General features: G+C 40.8%; 1 protein-coding gene across 3 annotated transcripts in view; it reads right to left on the reverse strand.

Moving 5' to 3' along the window:
* Window positions 1-268: 268 nt before the first annotated feature.
* The window catches only part of LOC121371550 (A disintegrin and metalloproteinase with thrombospondin motifs adt-1-like), a 99,963-nt gene continuing 76,020 nt past the window's right edge, over window positions 269-24,211 (reverse strand). For all 3 annotated transcript variants that reach the window (XM_041497534.1, XM_041497542.1, XM_041497551.1), the window contains 5 exons: window positions 19,127-19,197; window positions 17,665-17,853; window positions 15,078-15,248; window positions 13,027-13,218; window positions 269-3,119 (listed from right to left, as the gene is read on the reverse strand). In XM_041497534.1, the coding sequence (XP_041353468.1) occupies window positions 3,052-3,119; window positions 13,027-13,218; window positions 15,078-15,248; window positions 17,665-17,853; window positions 19,127-19,193 (687 nt within the window). In that variant the 5' untranslated portion in view covers window positions 19,194-19,197 and the 3' untranslated portion in view covers window positions 269-3,051. The remainder of the gene's footprint in view (window positions 3,120-13,026; window positions 13,219-15,077; window positions 15,249-17,664; window positions 17,854-19,126; window positions 19,198-24,211) is intronic.

A 24,211-nucleotide genomic window follows, 5' to 3' on the forward strand; every position in this document is an offset into this window, starting at 1 on the left:
ACACATGTACGACATGTATGGAATGCATAAAACAAATTTGATTGTTTGCAACATTTCGAACAATTCATACGATATTGACAATCATAGAAAGTTGTACATTTCATTAATTTTACCCACATCAATTTATTAATTTCATTTGTTTGGGTTTCATGCAAGGTCGAATGTACACAGCCTGTTTTTGACCACGCGTGTAACTGTATACATTTACTACAGTGCTTGAACACTGGCGTTTAAGAAAAATCAAAACAAAAAACAAAACAAAACAGGCTTCGTATATTCATCCCAATATTGTTTTAGAAGTATATTAATGGTTTTTATAACAAAACAATACACTTTAGACTTAATCTTACACAACTGCAGTTTTTTAATAGTTTTTTTTTTTTTAGCCATTTTCATTAGTTATAGTGTAACAGAAAGTCCTCAAAGAATCCACTGTAGTAGTGGAACTATGGTATAAAAGTTTGTTTTGTTTAACGACACTCTTGGAGCACTTTGATTACTGGTAATTAATCATCAGCTATTGATGTCATACATTTGATAATTCTGACACATAGTCATCAGAAGCTATGGTATATGTCCATGAGAAAGATTGTCGCTTGACTTTTACCCTGTTACACATTCCCTCTTTGTCGAAGCAACTTGTTATAAGTCTTAATTGCTAATACGAAGTACATGTACTTATCGTGTGACCTTGCATCAGAGCTTATTCTAAACTTATGGACAAGCTTATGTATCCTTAAATTCTGTATTCTTTCGTCTAGGCTTAGCGTACCATGTACTTTATACAAAACCTCTCAACTGAAGACAAATAAATTTTATTTTAAGCATTCTACTCCAAAATGCTTTTTATTTAAATCAAATATATAACTATTATAGATCTTAAATATGTGTGAACCCAAATTAACATATTCAACTTCAAAATTCGTTTCAATCGCATCAAATATATAACTTGATCAATTATATAATTTAATCAAATCAAGAATTTCAATACTAATACATACGAACCAACATTAATTTTTGAATCTGCGTTTTACAGTTTACAAAAATAATACTAATAAATAACAAACTTGAACAAATTGGGCCAAATTTGGCCAAACAGCGCCGAATACTTAATGGACCTGCCTGTATAAATATATTAATAACTTTATATAGCACTGTATAGTGTAGCTGCGGAACTAATGCTCTTAACAGACTGCTGTCCTTGACCTTTCGATGTGCCGGAGCGGTATTGTTCACCGACTAACGTTGAATAGTTGAGAGGCCGCGACTTTAGAGAGTCAGTTCTTTTCCAGATCGAAATGGAAGAATACTGTCTTCTAGAGAATGTTAGGTCTGCTGTACTCGACACATAATCGCCGACTTGCCAAACACCCCTTTCACTCTGTTTTGTGCATAGAATCGAGCATACTCGTGCCAATGGTTTTGACGTCCGTTCGCATTTATGAGCAAATCGCGTGTTGATGTCTTCACTAATAGAAGAAAACAAAAACCTGCTTAAAATAACAATTAGAATAAAATGATTGTGAAGACTCAGCAGCCCCCCCCCCCCACCCCCCCCCCCCCCCCCCCCCCCCCCCCCCCCCCCCCCCAACAAAAATCCACAGTCCCTCTAATATATTCCGTATATTAATCACAGATGTCAGCACTGGATGAGGTGCAAATTTTCACACGTTCAGTACACGCATTACTATTATAATTGAATTGTCCATTTGTATGATTCCACCGTCTTGTACAGAATTCGCGTAGCTTCATCACACCTTTCCACAGAGGTTCATTTTCACAAATGTCCCTGTTCAATTAATTCCACAAATATTCCTTTTCACGTCAATCCACAAATGTTAATTTTCACACATGTCCCTGTTCAATTCATTCCACAATGATTCCTGTTCACACCATTCAACAAATGTCTCTGTTCAGTCAATATCACAAAAATTCCCTCCATACATTCCTTAACTGTTACTCTGGTCTTATCTCCCCATATATCACAATTTACATTCCACGAATCTTCCTCTTCACATCATTTCCTCATTTCCACAGACATTCTTCTTCACATTCCACATATATTCCACTACACATTTCACATCGTTCCACAAATGTATCTGTTTACATCATTGTTCCATACTTTTGTGTGATAATATGTGGGGACCATAGCGTTCTGTAACACGTAGGGCCCAAACTCCCAGGGGTGCGTTCAGTATATAAGATGTATGACGATCGCCCGCTGACAATTTATCTGATTCCCTCTCTGTCATATTCAATAGAAATGCAAAACCCTATACAGCGAGCGTCTTGTAACGTCATTGATTCTGAACGCAGGGATGTAATTTGATTTTGAATGCAAGTGACACCAGATCAGTAACATTGTAACACATTTTAAGTTTTTGAGTGAAATAGTGGTATTCCGAGTTAGACGAATTGGGGTTTTGGAGCCCCTGAATTGTTTATTGTTGTGAAGCCTCTAAATCAGTCATCGTTCTGAGGCCATTAAACTAGTCACTGTTTTGATGCCCTTAAATCAGTTATCGTTCTGAGGCCATTAAATCAATGTTTCGAGGCCATTAAATTAGTCTGTGTTTTGAGGCCCTTAAATCAATCATTGTTTTGAGGCCCTTAAATCAGTCATAGTGTTGAGGCCCTTAAATCAGTCAGTGTTTTGAGGCCCTTAAATCAGTCAGTGTTTTGAGGCCATTAAATTAGTTATTGTTCTAAACCATTGTTCTAAAGCCCTCAATTAATCATTGTAGGGAAGCCCCTAAATCAGTCACTGTTCTAAGGCCCTTAAATCAGTCACTGTTCTAAGGCCCTTAAATCAGTCAGTATTTGAGATCATTCAATAATTCAGTTTTGAGGCCATTAAATCCGTCATCATTCTGAGCCCATTGAATCATTCACTGTTCCAAGGTCTCCGAATCAGTCATTTCCCATATACATGTACCGACTTTATTGTGACCTCCAAGATTCCTCCTTTCACGATTGGTCGACGTTGATTTATGAATTGATTGAGACCCATTTTTGTTTTTTCGCTTTAAGTATAACATACACGTCATATCGTTATAGCCAGACTTGTAAAATCTTGCTAACCAGGGTACCGACCAGCAATGAACCAGAGAGATATAACCCTGAAAGATACAAAAAGAAAATATTGTTAGTGGATTTACGATGTGCGTTTTAACATCTAAACAGTCTTAGAGTAAATATATGGTAAATATTAAAGGAGGTTTTAAAACAACACCAATAGCAGCAGCAGCAGCAGCAGCAGCAGCAGCAGCAGCAGCAGCAACTACAACTACAACTATTACTAATAATAGTAATAAAGTTCCAATATATGTATATCATACTGTTATGTCCGTGTTGTATCAGTATACTTTGTTGTCTAACCTTTCATAATAACACACTTCCAAGCTAACTCTCGATGAAGCTGGACGCTGTCGCCTGTGCTCTCGACTCCAACCCCCCCCCCCCCCCCCCCGCCCCTCCCCCCCCCCAACGTCCCCCCCCCCCCCCCCCCCCCCCACACACCTGGGGGGCTTGATTGCAAGCTTTGGATCGCTGCTGGAGTTTTGCGTCGCGTACACCGGATCACGGGCAACCGTGACTTTGGTGTACGGCGACTCGGACTCGCAGAAGAGGAAGGGAAGATGACGGAGGAAGAAGAAACGTGCGCCAGGAGCGGCTCGAGGGGAACAAAACTGGCGGCTCAACCGCCAGCGGCGGTCCCTTCTGCGTCGCCGCCCCCGGCTCGGCCCAAGACGAAAGGGCCAGCTCATCCGGACCCGCCGTCAACACCGAGGGATGCTCTCAACGCGCCGATGTGCGAGACGCCCGCAGACGAACCTCCATCTACTTCTACACCACCGCCTACACCAGTCTTGCCAGTTCGGAAGGCGGCGGTCCGGGCAGGAGCCGTTGCGAAGAGGAAGGCCGTCGCTCGGCTGAGCGACCAGCCTGACAAGGCAAGGCCTCCACTTTCACAGGCACCGTCCCCCTCGATTCGGAAGCCGTCTGGAAAGTTCAGATCGGGAAAATCAGGTCCGGCTTCCTGAAGTTCGTGCAGGGGGACACCTCGGGTCCGGCATCACTGATGGGCGGACTAGTGGAACCAGAGCTAAAACAACTGCCTGATGGAAGCGCTTGTGAGCTACACACCATTAAGTCTACAGCCGGCAAGACAGGTTGGTACTAACTCAGCGCCGAGAAGGAGTCTACCGACAAGCGGTCCTAGTTAGAGAGATGGATAGCTACACCATCCACAGGATCGTTAAGGCCCTTTTCGGCAACGACTACCGGAGTGTTATAACCATCCTCGCCGACCAGAGATGGAAGCACTTCATCCCCGCCTTTGCCGGTTCTCTGCTCATCAGTTCGCCGTAGGCCAACCTCCACAACCTAACGGCCTAACTCACGTGGACATATAAATCGGACTTTAAACAGTTAGACCTTCGTTCAAAATTTTATGTCGAAATTACTTTTCTTAAAATATTATTAAATAGTCCGATCCTCTCTTCATTCTCTTATTTATTTTTGGACTGTCCTTCAAAAATGCTCCAAATTATATAAATATTCGGCCGAGTAGTCAATTCTTTTTATTTTTGGCTTGTAATTTTTTTCTTTCTTTTTTTAAAATATTCTATTAACCTTTTTACTAATTGCTATTTTCAAAATTCTGCCCATTTTCAACACTACCCCCCCCCCCCCCACACACACACACACACACATCCCGAGTCAGGCCACCGATCTTATCGGAGGTCGGATGGACGTGTTCGAAACCCTAGTGGTATATGGGCACGTTAAACTCGTTATCATCATCATCATCATAATAACACTACTTCTGTTATTTCCGTAAACATGGGCGATTTCCGTCATATATCGGCAATATACGGATTAAATCGGCAGTAGTAACTGTAACTTGGGAATTAGATGTTATTATATAGTGAACACCAAAAGAAACGCAAAGCAGAGTTATGTTTACTTGATTACAAACGCAGAATTTTGTGAAACGATAAACGATATATCAACCTGCAATTCTCATTTCAGTATGCGTTATGCTAGGCACAGACCTACCAACTGCCAGCATAAACTTGGCCTACTTTCTGCTGTTACAACTTCTACGACTGTCCAGTTGCTAGTCTGGGCGCTCTTACAACCAACTCGATTCTCGTCGTATAGCCCTTTAGTAAGTTAATCTGAGAGCACCCGTCGTCGTAACTTTGACATAATTATAATCTTAGATAGGAAGTCCGCTACAATTTCCAAGGGATCTTTTATATGCACCATCCCACAGACGGGATAGTACATACCACGGCTTTTGATATACCAGTCGTGGTGAATTGGCTGGAACGAGAAATAGCTATTTTGACATACATACATATATATATGTATGTATACATGTATGTATGTATGTATTTTTATATTTTGAATATCTCTATTGTATGTATGTCGGGTTTTGACTTAAACATACATATATTCAATGACGCGCTGGCACAGGAGATATTAAAATCTTTTATTGCCTTCACAAATTTCCTCATGCCGTTACCGAGACCCGAACCTGTGGCACCCAATCGCCCGCAATGTATATATATATATATATATATATATATATATATATATATATATATATATATTTAATTAGACAAATCACTCCTACTCTGTTCCTTTATCACTACTACTATCATCACCACCACCACCACCCCAAGCCTTCCACTGACCCACCCTTAAAAGAACATTTCTCAAATTGCCTCAAACAGTCAGGAGACATGCATCCTGTAATAACATCAAGAAAAATCGTAAATAAAACACAACAAAGAAATGTCCCCGCTCGATTGACTATAATGCGAGTTTTTTTCCAAACTGCCACTTGTCTTTGAAAATGCAGTTGTTTCTATCGATCTTTTGATTTTTCTCTGTACCCTCAAAAGACGTCGTCAGGAACTGCATAAATGGGCCTCATCCATTAACACGATTAACACTGTCTTTCGGTTGTTGTAGAAGCGCTGATCAGAGTGTATTACTGGGGGTTGTCTTCTAACACATTGGGGCGGGAGGAAGCTCAGAGGAAGAGCGCCCGCCCGAGGTGTGAGAGGTCGCAGGATCGATCACCATTAGTGGTCCCACTGGGTTACGCCCCGCTTCTGCCTGTGTTCCGCTACTATTATATCAAAGATTGATGATGAAATATTCGTTTCTTTGCTAGGCTCAGACTACCAACTGCCACGACAAGGTTGGCCAACTTTCTGCTGTCACAACTTCTACGACTGTGCAGTTGCTAGTCTGAGCGCTCTTACACTTCGATTCTCGTCGTATAACCCATTAGTTGTTAATCTGAGCGCAACCGTCTAGTTGGCCAACGTCGTCGTGACAGTTGATAGTCTGACACTAGCATTAGAAAAAGGTGCAAGTAAAAATTTCCACTGGTGCTATTTGACACAGGAGTAGTCTATGTGGCGGAAGCGAGGTTCTTCTCTCATTCACAATCTAGATCACGTGACTTAACTTAAGCTTACTGTGTATCAAAGGCACAGTCTTAACACTGTGTTTTACTTTAACTGTTGAATTTTTATATTGATGTTGATCGTCACTTTATTTGTTTGCATTACCATAGTTTGACACCCAGTAGCCGATGTATTTTTCGTGCTGGGGTGTCGTTAAACATTCATTCATTCATTCATTCAAAGGCACAAAGTACACTTCAAATGTAAAACGGAAGTGTAACATTTCCCAGCTATTACAGTTGTTTGTGGTTTGATTGAAAACCTATTTTATTCCATAAACATTGGGCTCACATTTACTAACTCACTAGGCCCTCTCTTGTATACACACAATATAATATAATGGCCACAGTTACATAATTATAATATAACAGTAATGTATACCTATATGCATATATAAAACATGTATACAAAGTTATTTCCAAAACAATCAAACTGAAGGAAAGAAGAAGAAGAAGAAGGAAATGGTTTATTTAACGACGCACGCAAAACTTTGTATTTACGGTTATATGGCGTCAGACATATGGTTAAGGCCCATACAGATATTGAGAGGAAACCCGCTGTCGCCACTTCATGGGCTACTATTTTCGATTAGCAGCATGGGATCTTTTATATGCACCATTCCACAGACAGGATAGTACATACCACGGCCTTTGTTACACCAGTTGTGGAGCACTGGCTGGAACGAGAAATAGCCAAATGTGTCCACCGATGGGGATCGATCCTAGACCGACCGCGCATCAAGCGAACGCTTTACGACTGGGCTACATCCCGTCCCTTGAGAGAAAGCGGGTATTATATACAACAGGATTTTCAAAGAAACTAGAGATACACGAAAAGAAACAAAGAAGTACATATGCAGTTAAACCATGATACTAGTTTTAATCAAATAATGCACTGGTTAGAACGAGAAATAGCCCAATGGGCCCACCGACGGGGATTGACCCTAGACCGACCGCGCATCAGGCGAGCGCTTTACGACCCGTCAAATACGAACGGATGAAAACGGCTCTTATAGTCAATTAGAAAGAAATGTTTTATTTAACGACGAACTCAACACATTTTATTTACGGTTATATGGTCAGACATATGGTTAAGGACCACACAGATTTTGCGAGGAAACCCGCTGTTGCCACTACATGGGCTACTCTTTCCGATTAGCAGCAAGGGATCTTTTATTTGCGCTTCCCACAGGCAGGATAGCACAAACCATGGCCTTTGTTGAACCAGTTATGGATCACTGGTCGGTGCAAGTGGTTTACACCTACCCATTGAGCCTTGCGGAGAACTCACTCAGGGTTTGGAGTCGGTATCTGGATTAAAAATCCCATGCTTCGACTGGGATCCGAACCCAGTACCTACCAGCATGTAGACCGATGGCCTAATCACGACGCCACCGAAGCCGGTTTATAGTCAATCAATCAATGCCGCTCTCATAGTGAAAAATACGCCATTTTTTTTTTCATTTTTTTTTGTTGTAAACTAGAGTATATCGCTTTAAGATTTAAGACTCGCAATATCTGCTGGTTAAACAATACGCGGCGGTGTCGTTATAAACAACACATTTTCTGCGCAGCGTAGACACAATATTGATTTCGGTGTTTCTCGGTACACGTACACCCCAGAAAGATATTATCCGGAAATGTCTTAAAGAACTTGTCTATATCGGGCTGTTGGCCGTGTGCCATTCACATAAATTGCCGATCATAAGACTAACAATTGGATCTTTGTAGTTATAAATGTTCATCATCGGGGTCGGACCTACAGTGAATGTTTGGGGGGGGGGGGGGGGGGGGTTCTAGGTGTCGGAAGCAGGTGGATGAGGGCGCAGTCACCCACCTCACCACCAACTTTGAAGATTATGTATTGGCCTGTCCACAGTTGGAAGGCTAATTAATATAACTGGCCCGATGAGTTGCTGTCATCTTGTCACGGACATAACTCTCTGGTGAAGTCAGAGGTTGTGCCCACGATAGGCGTGCTTGAACAGTTCTTTGATGGAAGCATGCCAAAAATTACCCATACCCACACACAGTTGCTGTCATTTTCCAACGTGTATGGGGATAGTTGTCCACCCCAAGAAAGGAAAATAAGTTTATTTTGTTTAACGACACCACTAGAGCACATTCATTTATTAATCATCGGCTATATTCGAAGTCAAACATTTGGTAAGTTTGACATAGTCTTAGATAGGAAACCCATTCATTTTTTTTCCATTAGCAGCAAGGGATGTTTTATATGCACTTTCCAACAGAAAAGACAGCACATTCCACAACATTTGATATACCAGTTGTGACGTGGTTAGGACAGGGAAAAAAACAATCAGAGAATGGGTGTAATGAGGTGATTTGATCCCTTGACGCTAAGCACCTCAGACAAGCGCTATACCGACAGCTAGATTCCACCGCCACTAATTATTTATTTTTTTAATCCATGTCATGACATCTCAGCTTCATACTCAAAGGTCATCATGATGATCCTTCGTCGTGAAAAAGGAGAGAAATGAATTGTTAACGACTCCCCAGTGGCTTAACTATTATACTCGCGACGCTTGTCTAGACAGCTAGATGAGAAAGCCGCTACAACCATTTAAAAAAAAATAATAATAACATTTTGCGTCATTTTTATTTCCACTTACGATCTTTGATATGCCAGTCGTAGAGAACTGGTTGAGAAGGAAGATAGCAAAATGAATCTATCAAGGATTCTTAGGAGTGTCGATCCTTTATCCAGGCGAGTGATCTACCCAATGGGTCACACCCAACATAAACTGCCAATTTGTTCTGTTTTCGACCTTAGCTGACAGCCGGGCGGGAGGTAGCCCAGTGGTAAAGTGCTAGCTTGATGCGCGGTCGATTTGGGATCGATCCTTGTCGGCGGGCCTATTGGGCTATTTCTCGTTTCAGCCAGTGCGCCACGACTGGTATATCAAATAGCGTGGTATGGCGCATATAAAAGATCCCTTGCTACTAATGTAGTGGGTTTCCTCTCTAAGACTATATATCGAAATTACCAAATGTTTGATATCCAATAGCCGATGGTTAATAAATCAATGTGCTCTAGTGGTGTCGTTACACAAAATAAACTTCTTCTTTTGCCGCTGAATAAACACCGTTGGTCGAAGGAATAATGTTTTGTTTCTAATTTTGTCTTTATTTCTTGCAAACGTTACTGGTTTAAAACTGCTGTAGGCAGGCTTAAAACTGACGTAGATGAACATTTTGCCTATGGCAAAAATCTTTCAGAATCGCTGTGGGTAACGAATTATTAAGTTCCGAGCCCTGCCACAGCCTATACTAATTTAAATGGACATTTCTGATTTGTGGCCATTGTAGGATTTCCCAAGAGAACAGGGCCCAGTTTTATAAAATTTATTTTCCACGTAAAGGTAAATCCACGACTAAGCCGCAATTCTTATTACTAATAACAGTACAATTAATGTAGTTTGAAGTTCAAACATTTCATTTTCTTTTGTCTTTAAAATGCTCCATTTTCAATAATGATGTAATTTTCTTCGTGAAATAGATGCCAAACACATGTAAACGTATGACCGATTTAACTGCAAGTGGTAGACGTAAACTAACGAAAGAAATGTTTTATTTAACGACGCACTCAACACATTTTATTTACGGTTATATGGCGTCAGACATATGGCTAAGGACCACACAGATTTTGAGAGGAAACCCGCTATCGCCACTACATGGGCTACTCTTTCCGATTAGCAACAAGGGATCTTTTATTTGCGCTTCCCACAGGCAGGATAGCACAAACCATGGCCTTTGTTGAACCAGTTATGGATCACTGGTCGATGCAAGTGGTTTACACCTACCCATTGAGCCTTGCGGAGCACTCACTCAGGGTTTGGAGTTGGTATCTGGATTAAAAATCCCATGCCTCGACTGGGATCCGAACCCAGTACCTACCAGCCTGTAGACCGATGACCTAACCACGACGCCACCGAGGCCGGTTAAACTTACGATGTTTTGTGAATTGGGCTTGCCCTTTTAAAATTAATATCCAGTGTATTTCTTGCCGTTGTTATGTTTGTCACTTGCTTTTACTACATCCAAAAGTATTGTGAAATGCAGTTAAGAGGCTCAATAAACATTCAGTTATATTGGAAATACAGACATTAATCTTCTACGCTAGAAAATGCAATTAATGTAAAACTGTAATCGTTAAAAAAAACCTATGTTCGTCGGAAACGTGTTGCACTGGCTACAAGTTAAAGTCTGGGTTTTTTAACGACGCCACTAGAGCACATTGATTTATTAATCATCGGCTATTGGATGTCAAACATTTGGTAATTTTGACATATATTCTCAGAGAGGAAACCCGCTACATTTTTCCATTAGTAGCAAGATATTTTGTATATGACTTTTGATATACCAGTCGTAGTGCACTGGCTGGAACAAGAAATAGCCCAATGGCCCATCGACGGGGATCGCTCCTAGACCGACCGGACATCAAGCAAGCGCTTTACCACTGGGTTATATCCCGCCCCGGCTACAAATTCAAGGATATTCCTTTAATAAACTCACTTCATTTCAATGGATTTTACACAACTGCTCTTAATCAAAGCTGCAAGGTGATCCCTACACATGTAGGATTTGCAGGCAACGAAAAGGCCGACCAATTGGCCAAAGCAGGCAGCTGCCTCCCACAACCCAACTCTTCCATATCATACAGTGAAGCCAAGACAATCCTAAAGCGAAAGGGAATGGTGGATACAGCCCTGACTGTGACGGCATTAACCAACTAGACAGAAAAGAACAAACTTTAATCTTCCGTCTTCACACTGGACATTGCCTAAAGAAGCACCTGAAAAGGATAGGTCTTGCAGAGGTGGCCCAATGTGAATGTGGTGCTGAAGAGCAAACACCGGAACACGTTCTACAAACCTGCCCGCACCTAGACGAAATCCGATAGAAAGTTTGGACGGAAAAAACGTCCCTCAACACCAAACTCCGGGGACCTGTCGACGACCTTCGGAAGACGGCAAATTTCATCGCCACATCCGGATTACTGATATGACGGCGTAAAAGATTGAACACAGAAGAAGAAGAAGAAGAAGAAGAAGAAGAAGAAGAATGGATTATAAAAAAAAAATCTAACAATATATTTTGTTCATTTTAAAACTGAAAGAAATTAGAATAATAACTAAACATTTTAATTACTGAAAATATACACTACTAAAAAACAAGACAAAAGAGGTAAAAATAGGACGGATTGCAACAAACCGAAAGCATGTTCAAGTGCGAGCGCCAGTGGTCACTTGGTAGACTGGTTTTGGTGCCTATAACGTTAAATGAATGTGATAGGATAGCAACCAGTCAAATTGTTTGCGAACGCTCTCTTTTCTGAACACCCAATAGACGAGTTTACAAGGGCGTCTACTCGCAAAACAATTTGAGTGGTTTTCGCCGTAATCAGTGCCTTGTTTTATGAATCGATGTTAGTGTTAAACTCTCTATAAATTATCTAATATGCTCGTATAGTCCGTCCCATCATCCTACAGAAATGTTTTTTGGTAAATAATTACGGTTTGGTTTGACGTAAGAAAAAAAGGTAAAAGTGTTTTTGAAAAAAAAAAAAAAAAAACCTTATTGTGTGCAATTAAAAAAAATAGTCGGTTCTGAAATAAATAAAACTGTAATAAATACCACAGTGGAAAAAATGACGCTTTCAGCGTTATGGCCGCCATTTTGGTTTTATGGACTGGTAGTTTTGATACGGGATAAGTCTATTTGATTAATTTCACTACAGAGGGAGCAACAAGGAAATAATCAAGAGTTATTTCATATAGCAAGACTATACCAGTCCATTTCTAAACCGAATATTTTATTAATTCCACACAAAAATTGTAGTTTTTTGTTATTTCCAAAAAACTTTTACGTTTCTTCTTACGTCAAACCAATCCAAAATTATTTACAAAAAAACAACAAAAAAACAACAAACAAACAAATTTGAAGGAAAAAAAGTAAAGTTTGTTTTATTTAACGAAGCCACTAGAGCACATTGATTTTTTTATCTTATCATCGGCTATTGGACGTCAAACATATGGTCATTCTGACACTGTTTTTATCTTATCATCGGCTATTGGACGTCAAACATATGGTCATTCTGACACTGTTTTTTAGAGCCACATAGGCTACTCTTTTACGACAGGCAGCAAGGGATCTTTTATTTGCGCTTCCCACAGGCAGGATAGCACAAACCATGGCCTTTGTTGAACCAGTTATGGATCACTGGTCGGTGCAAGTGGTTTACACCTACCCATTAAGCCTTGCGAAGCACTCACTCAGGGTTTGGAGTCGGTATCTGGATTAAAAATCCCATGTCTCGACTGGGATCCGAACCCAGTACCTACCAGCCTGTAGACCGATGGCCTAACCACGACACCACCGAGGCCGGCTTTTTTTTAAGGAGGATGGTACAGACTATAAGATGATCTTAGCGATAGTATCACTTCTTAAAATCCTAAATTAGACTTCCTGAACATGCCAAACAAGTTTTCCAAGCATAGCGTAAAAACACTTACGTTCACTTGCACCCTTCGAAAATCGGTAACGGACGGAGTTTATATTGTTGTCATAGCAACTGTCTTCGTCACTGCCATCGTGACACTGAACTATCTCATCGCAATAGTTTTCTAGTTTGACGCACATCTTATGACTTGTACACATGAAGTATTCCTTGGTGCACGCCGACACGTTGAAGTGGGCAGGTAATGCTTTAAAGATAAACAAAGTACAAACAATAACAAAAAATAAGGCAAATACAATACATTTCAAGGTACATGTAAAGTAATCTTTCTTTAAGATCTGTTTCCGCTAAAGCGTTTTACGCCGTGTGAAAAATGAGCAAATTGCCATGAATGTCAAACTTGATCTGTAACAGTACGTGGTAAAGCTATATACAAAATGTCAGCGCAATATCTTGAGGCATTGTGAAAGAAAAAACCATCGGTAGGAGAATAATAAGATTAGAATTTAATACTACTGAAAGACAGAGAGAAAGAAAAAAAGAAGGAAAGAAAAGAAGACAGAAAAATTATCTATGTGTTCGATAACCAGACGGCAGGTTTTCACGGGGGCAGGGGGTGATGAAGAAAATATTGGGGGGATTAGCTATCCTGAAACGTTTTCACCATGTATTTCTATCATTCTAACCACAATATTAGTTAATGCAATCCATGTAAAAATGCGTAGTGATTCGTATTAAACCCTGTATAACTGTTTCGCAGTAATACTAATATAAATACATGTGTAAAAGTTTGTTTTGTTTAACGACACCACTAGAGCACATTGATTTATTACTCATTGGCTATTGGATGTCAAAAATACATGTATAAATGCTCTTTTCCAAATTCGGGCATTTTCATTCAATTCGGGCAAAAATTAATCATGGCTAATCCCCTCCAACCCCCCCCCCCCCCCCCCCCCCCCCCCAACAAAAACGGGAGTCCGTACGCCTATGAGTCTTAGCGCTAAGATCATCTTAATTTAGTAGCTGCCTTATACACTTAAGGTGATCTTAGCGCTAAGATCGCTTCGTAAAACGGGGCGGTGACCGTGATTCATGGACTGCGAGCGCTATCCGTCCGAGTTTCCCGCCGAAATGGACAGCAATAATGGCAGCACTGTAAAGCAACGTGTTTGCTGGTTGTTTAAACGGCATGTGAAACGGGGTATAAAAACGCGACCTAAAACGCTTAAGAGGAATCAGGGCTATTTTCAACAAGTATACATGGCATGTCTGCATCAGATTACTACGAATCATAGGCCAGACATTTTATATTCTATGTTTTACGGGCTTGCCGACATGAATTTTCCTGATTTAAAAAATAAAAATAATTTTGAAAAGAGGTTTTTTTGTATTTCCGCCGATAGTAACAATTTATCAACTGCACATGTTAAATAAAAAAAACATTAAGACACTCTTTTTACAAGATGAATACATTATGCAGGTTTATATATGTGAAAAAAATAACATGTTGTAATTGTATTACATAGGGAGTAGAAATTATTTCAATTCTTATATTATGTAACATTGCAAATTCCTGGTATTTTAATTTTATGGGGGGTTTTCCGATTCCAGACATTGTTTTATGTAACAATTAGCCCGTAAAAAATAAAATATAATATATTTGGCATTAGAAAAGTTCAAATTGATGGTATTTACATTTTCTTGATTTGAACATTAATTTATGAAGATAAAAAGAAAAGAAAAAAAAAGAAAAATATCATTTCATTTTAATTATAATTATTTTTGCGCTTATATCGAATTAAGGTTCAAGTACACACCTCAGCTATCTGGGCTGTCTGTCCATGACAGTGAAATAGTGGTTAGTCAGTATAGTGATCTTACACCCGCCACTGTCATTAAATTCAGACTGGATGGGAGCCGATACTAGGATGCGAACCCAGTACCTACCCGCTTTTATTGGAGGGGTAAGAGCACCACACACACACACACACACACACACACACACACACACACACACACACACACACAAGCGTGCACGCGCGCGCCCTCCCTTTCTCCGCCGTGACTGCGGTAAGGTAAGTTACGACTGAACGTGGTACTTACGAGGACAGGGGAGTTGGTTACAATCCTCTCCCTCCCAGTTCTCCCCATCACAGGCCTTCCCGCCATACGCCGGCCTAGGACTGTTACACGTGCGTGTTCTCTTCTTCGTACCGCCTCCGCACGCACGTGAGCACGCGCTCCAGCCACTCCAGTAACTCCACCTTCCCTCCACTAGAAAAGAAAAAACCAACAAGTTTGTTTTGTTTAACGACACCACTAGAGAATATTGATTTGTTAATCATCGGCTATTAGATGTCAACATTTGGTAATTCTGACTCGTAGTCATCAGAGGAAACCAGCTACATTTTTCCTAACGTAGCAATGGATCTTTTATATGCACTTTCGCACAGACAGGAAAGCACATACCACGGTATTTGTCCAGTGCATTGGTTGGAACGAGAAAAACCCCAATCAGCTGAATGGATCCACCGAGGTGATTCCCACTAAAAACGAAGTTAAACTTTCTACAAACTGCTGCTGCTGCTGCTGCTACAAATATATATGTTTTGCTTTTGGCTGTCCGCTCTAGTTGCGACCAATTCATTTCATATTTAGGCCTGATGCAAATTGTTTGTTTGTTTGTTGTTTTATTTTTGGGGGGTTTTGGGGTAGGTTTTTTTTTTCTTTTTTTCTTTTTTTTCTTGGGGTGGTGGTGGGGGGGGGTGTGTGTGTGTGTGTTAAATTATAATTGTAAATTGAGTTATTACAATGAATTAAAACCAAATCTTCCTCTTCTACTCGTTCCAGCCAATCTACCACGACTGGCATATCAAAGGCCGTGGTATTGCTATCCTGTCTGTGGGATGGTGCATATGAAAGATCCATTGCTACTAATGAAAAAATGTAGCGGGTTTCCTCTCTAAGACTATGTGTAAAAATAACCAATTTTTGACATCCAGTAGCCGATGATTAATAAATCAATGTGTTCCAGTGGTGTCGTTAAACAAAACAAACTTTCTCTTCTAATTCAAATTGTAAATTCCATAGCCTTATTACCCCCCACCAACCCCCACTGTCTTGCAACACATTCACTGAGGAATCTCGCAGATTGTGCCCATGACAGTCGTATTTGAACCTTCAGTGGATGTAAGCACGGGGTAAATGGTTGATTGATTGATTGATTGATTGATTGATTGATTGATTGAAGTTAAAGGTACACGTAGTTTAAACAGCAGTTATTCGGCAAGGGGAATGTCAGTTGTGAAACTAAACTATTTTGTTATTTTCACATTTATTTGTGAATAAATAACTACAAATAATTCACTCAATAATAATATTTTTAAGTCTTATACTGGACGACAAGAGGGGTTTCCCGAATAATTTATGGCTAAATATAGCCATAATAATGTGTTGAATGTGTACACATAAAACAATGATGTCACTAGTTAATGTGCATGACATATTTCAATATTCTCCCTTATATAGCTGAAGGTATAAACTTTATGTTTCAAACTCAAAGCAAAAATTAATAACTGTTTTTTTTTGCGGGAACACCCATTATTACAACTTTGACATAGCCCTTTAAGGATATCCCAGCACATTTTAAATTATGGTTACATATATAACATAAATTGTTAAAACACTGTGTATTTATGTTGCAGGTTGGATTTGTAAACTATATTCGATCCTTTAAGTTTCACAAAAGTAATCGAAACAGTTTCAGACTTGCAAGAGGGTTTCACCCATGCAAAATTAACTGGTCTAGGCACTGACGTGTCATAGCCAGGATTTTAGATTTGGGGGAGGAAACCCACTATTGTGGGGGGCAACCCACACTATGTATGTATGTATTGATGTATGAATATCTATATATTGTATGTATGTCGAGGTTGACTTATATACATAGATATTAACGCAATGGCGCAGGGGATAATTAAATCCTTTCTGGCCTCACAAATTGTCCCATGCCGTTGCTGGGACTCGAACCTGTGGCGCCGAATCGCCCGCATATTGCTACACTAACCACGATACGCTCTGAACTATCGAAGTTTCCATGTATGTATGTATGTATGTATTGATGTATGAAAGAAAGAAAGAAATGTTTTATTTAACAACGCACTCAACACATTTTATTTACGGTTATATGGCGTCAGACATATCGTTAAGGACCACACAGGTTTTGAGAAGAAACCCGCTGTCGCCACTACATGGGCTACTCTTTCCGATTAGCAGCAAGGGATCTTTTATTTGCGCTTCCCACAGGCAGGATAGCACAAACCATGGCCTTTGTTGAACCATTTATGGATCACTGGTCGGTGCAAGTGGTTTACACCTACCCACTGAGCCTTGCGGATCACTCACTCAGGGTTTGGAGTCGGTATCTGGATTAAAAATCCCATGACTCGACTGGGATTCGAACCCATTACCTACCAGCCTGTAGACCGATAGCCTAACCACGACGCCACCGAGGCCGGTATTTATTAATGTATGAATGTATCTGTGTATGTATCTATGTATGTATGTATGTATGTATGTATGATTTTATCAAATTTAATACAGTGAAAAAAAAAAGGTTCGATTGGAGGCATGGCCACATGTCTTGGATTCGCCCCTGGATATACTTATCTAACTGTATCAATGAACAAACCTGGACAAAGCATGTGATCTTTAAAGCTGCACGGAAGTTCCTGTGTGGAAGTAAAATTAACCAGACTCGCTGGTTCGTTAGGGCTCGGCATCCAGTGACGTGTTCTTCGGTAAGTTCCGGATCCACACGTCACGGAGCACGCGGAAAACTCGCTCCACTCAGACCACTGGCCATGAATGGTGCTTTTATCTGTAGAAAGAAAACAAAATGAAAATGAAATTTGGTTTAACGACACTGTGTCGTTCAATCAAGAGCTATTAACATGGTAACTGAAAGCCTGTGCTTATAAATGGATTCGATGTTTAAATATTGAAATATCAGGCGTAACATTAAACCCGTTGTACTCCAGCACTAATTAACATGCTCTCTGGTTCGTTAGAAATCGGACGAGTGTTTCGGCAAGTTTCGGATTCATACGTCACCGAGCATTCGGAAAACTTGCTCCACTCTCATTGGGCTCCCCAAGTCTGGAGCTCCACGCGGTAAGACGTGTTTGTTTCGCTGGTGCACACTGCACGTGCTTTCGTGAGCTCGACTTGGGGATCCTTCATTTCGTTGTTTTTGTCAGCGAAATGAAGTTTTCTACTGGGATGTATGCGGCCATTGGAACTGACTGAACGCTGGAACGCTGGAACGCTTCTCGTTTCGACAGTCTGCATCACTAGATTGGATTCTTTTTTAGCGAGATTCCTCGCCTCCACGTCATTTCTCCGTCTGACTATGTTGACTTGTTTTTTCGTGACTCGTATGACGGCCATTCTGCAGAACGCCACGTTGTTCGCGTTTAGTCTCTACATGTCCGAGCCTGTCCTAGCAGCACTGGAAGATTGACCGCCCCACTCTAAGAAGAAATAGGAAGCGGGGTCGCCCCCTACTACTCTTTTTTAGACTTTACCTTGCTTTATAGTGATACCATCTCGTATCCTCCGGAGTTTGGCCCGTCCGCACCACTATACCAACCCATGACGACTGGACTATACCCTAGTCTGATACTCTCTCTCTCTCTCGTTCAGACGGATCCGGCTTCTCAAGATCTGTATTTCAGCACAGCACTACACCCAAACGGCCTTAACGAGGCCACTCACGTGGACATATCGATCGGACTTTAAACTTTTAGATCCGCGTTCAAAAGTGTATGTCGAAATTACTCTCTTTTTTTATTATTAAATAGTCCGATCCTCTCTTCATTCTCTTATTTAATTTTAGACTGTCCTTCTAAAATGCTCCAAATTATATAAATATTCGGCCGAGCAGTCAATTCTTTTTATTTTTGGCTTGTAACATTTATTTTATTAACTATTTTACTAATTGCTATTTTCAAAATTCTGCCCATTTTCAACGAGGCACTCGTTTCGTATGGTGTCGCCTTTAGTTGCGGACAATGATGTATTAAAGTGAAAGTTACTTACCTTCAGTCTGTACTAGTTGCGGACAATGATGTATGAAAATGAAAGTTACTTACCTTCAGTCTGTACTAGTTTCAGTAGAAGCACCACAAGGAACGACTCTATAGGAATCTGTATATTCATCGTTCTGAAGAAGAAAAAGAATTTTAAACATATATAAATTAAAATAAAAACAGAACAGAACAGGAACAGGAACAGGAACAGAGAGCAAATTAGAGTAGACTAAGACTAAGACTAAGACTAAGACTTAGACTAACAAATAAATAAGTAAGCATTCTGAGAGTACTGCTAGAGCAATACATGTACCCTACCGGGCCCAACAAAAGTTTGTATCTCTTAAATTCAAGGGCCATAACTCTGTGAAAAATGGGTAAATCGCCATGAAGGTCAAACTTAATCTGTAACAGTACAAGATAAAGCTATACACAAAATGTCAGCCCAGTATCTCAAGGCATTGTGAACAAAACATCCGGAAAACTAATTTTCGTATTTAATAAGTTCATGGGTCATAACTCTGAGAAAAATGGGTAAATCGCCATGTAAGTCAAACTTGATCTGCAACAGAACATGATAAAGCTATATACAAAATGTTAGCTCAGTTTTTCAAGGCATTGTGATGAAAACATCCGGGAAAACTATATGTGGGACAGACGGACAGACAAACAGACTGACAGAAGGATGGAGATGAAACCTATAGTCCTCTTCGGTTGCACCGGTAGGGCACTAATAAATTTAAAATCACTGGCTCATCTTTTCAGATTTTTACACATAATATATAGTTCAGCCGATTACATCGAGGGCTGAAAAACAGAACTGGTTTTGTTCAAAGTTGTTTTCAGATTAACTAATTTAGTTTTAATGTTAAAGAAAATTATAACCAATCCGACAAGAAAGCTTTTTTAAATTTGTTTTCAAATTAATATACTACTTTCCATCTACCATGTTACATGTATGTTTCCTCAAATTAAGTAGATTTTATAAATATTTTATTTCATTTCATTATTTCATTATTTCATTTTATTTTATTTCATTTTATTTCATTTTCATTATTTCATTTTCATTATTTCATTTTTATTTCATTTTATTTCATTTCATTTTCATTTTTTCATTTGCATTTCCATTCTATTCCATTTCTATTTTTCATTTTTGCAGATTTACGCATTCTGAATAAAGGGCCACCTTAAAAAGTTTTTGTTTTCTTTAACGACACCACTAGAGAACATTGATTTACTAATCATCGGGTATTGGATGTCAAACATGGTAATTCTAACATATAGTCTTAGGTAGAGATCATTTATATGCACTATCTCACACAGGATAGCACATATCACGGCCTTTGATACACAAAGGGCCACCTGGACACGAACGAACACGCAGACACAGACATGTACACGGACATAGACAGACACAGATACATATCTGGGCATATAACCGTAAATAAAATGTGTTGAGTGCGTCGTTAAATAAAATGTGTTGAGTGTGTCGTTAAAACATTTCCTTCCTGTTTTTAACTGACAAAAATGGTTGCTCGGGACACAGCTACTTATGCTTCACAGAATTTGGTAACCAAATAATCTCTCTTGAATACAGAAGCGAATCAGAAACCGTACTTCCTGAGATGATTATTGCAGCATGCATGCCGATCGGCACGTCCAGGAAGTGCCAGACGAACGAAACGGTTCCCTCTCTCCGTTCGTTTAGCACGTTTACGTCTTCAGGTTTTATTTGCCAAAATATGCCGATCGGTTTCGCATTGCCAGTCTAATTTGCGACAAATGCCTTAACAATCGAGGCTTTCAGCCACGCGAGACTCCTGAAAAACGGCGCCAAACGAGTTACATTTGCATTGATTACATATGAGCGATCACTCGGATTTGAAAAAAAGAAAAAAGAAAAAAGAAAACAAAGAGAAAAGAAACCCGCTTGTACAAAACTCAGTTTCGTGCGGGACGTAGCCCAGTGCTAAAGCGCTCGCTTGGTTCGCAGTCGGTCTAGAATCGATCCCCGTCGGTGGACCCACTGGGCTATTTCTCGTTCCAGCCAGTGCTCCGCGATTGGTATATCAAAGGTCATGGTATGCGCTACCCTGTTGGAAAAATGCAGAGGGTTTCCTCTCTAAGACTATATTTTAAAATTACCAAATATTTGACATCCAATTGCCGATGATTAATAAATTAATGTACTCTAGTGGTGTCGTTCAACAAAATAAAACATTTGATCACACGAGCGGTCACGACTAGAGCACATTGATTTAAAAGTTTGTTTTGTTTAACGACACCACATGAGCACATTGACTGAGTAATAATCGGCTACTGGATGTCAAACATTTCGTAATTCTGACATGCAGTCATCAGAGGAAATCCACTACATTTTTCCATTAGCAGCAAAGGATCTTTTATATGCCTATTCCCACAGACAGGAAAGCACATAACATACCACAGCCTTTGCCCAGTTGTGGCGCACTGGTTGGATCGGGAAAAACCCCAATCAGTTGAATGGATCCACCGAGGTGATCGATCTTGCGACGCAAGCACTTCAGGCGATCGCTCAAACCGACTCAGCTAAATCCCGCTCCTGCACATATGGATTGCAGGTTCCGTTGGACCTATTAACTCTCCATTTCTGATAATGTCAACAGTTTCGAGAGAGAGCGAGAGCGAGAGAGAGAGAGAGAGAGAGAGAGAGAGAGAGAGAGAGAGAGAGAGAGGAGAGAGAGAGAGAGAGAGAGAGAGAGAGAGAGAGAGAGACACACACACACACACAGATGGTATATATGGTATATTAACACACCTGGGCCTTAGGAACGATATCTGGAGTGGTGATGGTGTGGGGAGAGGAGTGGCACAACCTCTAGAGAGCTATAACAGTCGCTACAAGTTTACCTTTATTTATACAGTTGGTCAGGCTTTTCCCGGAGCGGGATGTAGCTCAGTGGTAAAGCGCTCGCTTGATGCGCGGTCGGTTTAGGATCGATCCCCGTCGGTGGCCCCACTGGGCTATTTCTCGTTCCAGCCAGTGCTCTACAACTGGTGTAACAAAGGCCGTGGTATGTACTATTCTGTCTGTGGGATGGTGCATATAAAAAATCCCTTACTACTAATGGAAAAAAAATGTAGCGGGTTTCATTTCTATGACTGTGTCAAAAGTGGCGACAGCGGGTTTCCTCTCTCTATATCTGTGTGGTCCGTAACCATATGTCTCACGCCATATAATCGTAAATAAAATGTGCTGAGTGCGTCGTTAAATAAAACATTTCTTTCTTTCAGGATTTCCCCCGTAAACATTTGACGTGGATCTCTCTGATTTGAAACTGATACACTTCAACTAAAAGGAAGTTAATCAATGTCACATATATCACTACCAATCACAACTTCAGCTATTTTTGCTCCGTAAATATTTCCCGGTGCACTTTTTAACATATAGAAATCTGGGCTGCGTTCAGCCAGACCAAGCAGAAACACGTCAGCTAGACTGGTTTATGCGCTTCACGTTAAACCAAATGGCCACGTTGAGGACCAATCAAATAGTTCGCGAACGTTAGCGAAACGTTCGCTCTCTGAACTTAGGGATGATTTTGGTACAGTGCAAACTGAAACGGAAGTCGCGTCTTGCTTGAAGGCGAAAAAAAAAAAGAAAAAAAAAGAAGAAAAAAAAAAGATCGCATTCTCTATGAAACGAGTGGCATTACCATCTAGCTCAATTCAAATGTGCCTCGTAAATGCCATTCGCGTGTGTTGAGTCTTGTTCGGCCGTTGAATCCATGCTTCTGGTTGCGTTGACAAATTGAAAGGTTAATTTAAGAAAGCAGGCCGCACATTAACCGATTATTGAAACTGTTCTGGCAAATTGGCACCGGAATGCGCCCAGAAAAAGACTTGAAATCGTTAGCCGTGATAGATTCACGGACTATCCTTTCCACCTTGATCAACACCATTATCAAATATTTGACCAGGGGCCCCATGGCGGTAAAAGGGTGATTTTAGGTGACTGGGGATGGGGATGAGTAGGGGTATGGGTATGGGTGGGGGGCTGAATCAGGCGCTTGTGCAGGAATTTATGAAGACTATGAAGAAAAAAGAAAAAAAAGAAAGAAATGTTTTATTTAACGACGCACTCAACACATTTTGTTTACGGTTATATGGCGTCAGACATATGGTTGAGGACCACACAGATATTGAGAGAGGAAACCTACTGTCGCCACTTCATGGGCTACTCTTTTCGATTAGCAGCACGGGATGTTTTATATGCACCATCCCACAGACAGGGTAGTACATACCACGGCCTTTGATATACCAGTCGTGGTGCACTGGCTGGAACGAGAAATAGCCCAATGGGCCTACCGACGGGGATCGATCCCACACCCACACCGACCGCGCATCGAGCGAGCACCTTACCACTGGGCTAGGTCCCGCCCCAGTTCGAATCAACCTCCTTTGGAAAATTTATTGAAAAAAAAGAAGTTCTCATTAAAAGGGGGTGGTTTTAACACACACACACACACACACACACACACCCACTCACACACACACACACACACACTCACACACACACACACCCACTCACACACACACACACACACACACACACACACACACAGACACACACACACACACACACACACACGCACACACACACACACAGACACACACACACACACTCACACACACACACGTACACACACACACACACACGTACACACACACACACACACACACACACACGCACACACACACAGGCACACACACACTCACACACACACGCACACACACACACACACACACACACGCACACACACACACACACACACACACACACACGCACACACACACACACAGACACACACACACTCACACACACACACGCACACACACACACACACACACACACACGCGCACACACACACACACACACACACACACACACACACACACACTCACACACACACACACTCGCACACACGCACACACGCACACACACACACACACCTCCCCACATGCGCATGGAATTCCAGCTATAATTTGTTTTAGTTACGAGATAAGTCTACATTAATTACCTTGATTAATAACAGACTAAAGGATGTCAAACATTTGCTAATTCTAATAGATAGTTTTGAAACCCGCTGAACTTTGTTTTGTTTTTTA

Source organism: Gigantopelta aegis, chromosome 1 (genome assembly GCF_016097555.1).
Source record: "Gigantopelta aegis isolate Gae_Host chromosome 1, Gae_host_genome, whole genome shotgun sequence".
Lineage (NCBI taxonomy): Eukaryota > Metazoa > Mollusca > Gastropoda > Neomphalida > Peltospiridae > Gigantopelta > Gigantopelta aegis.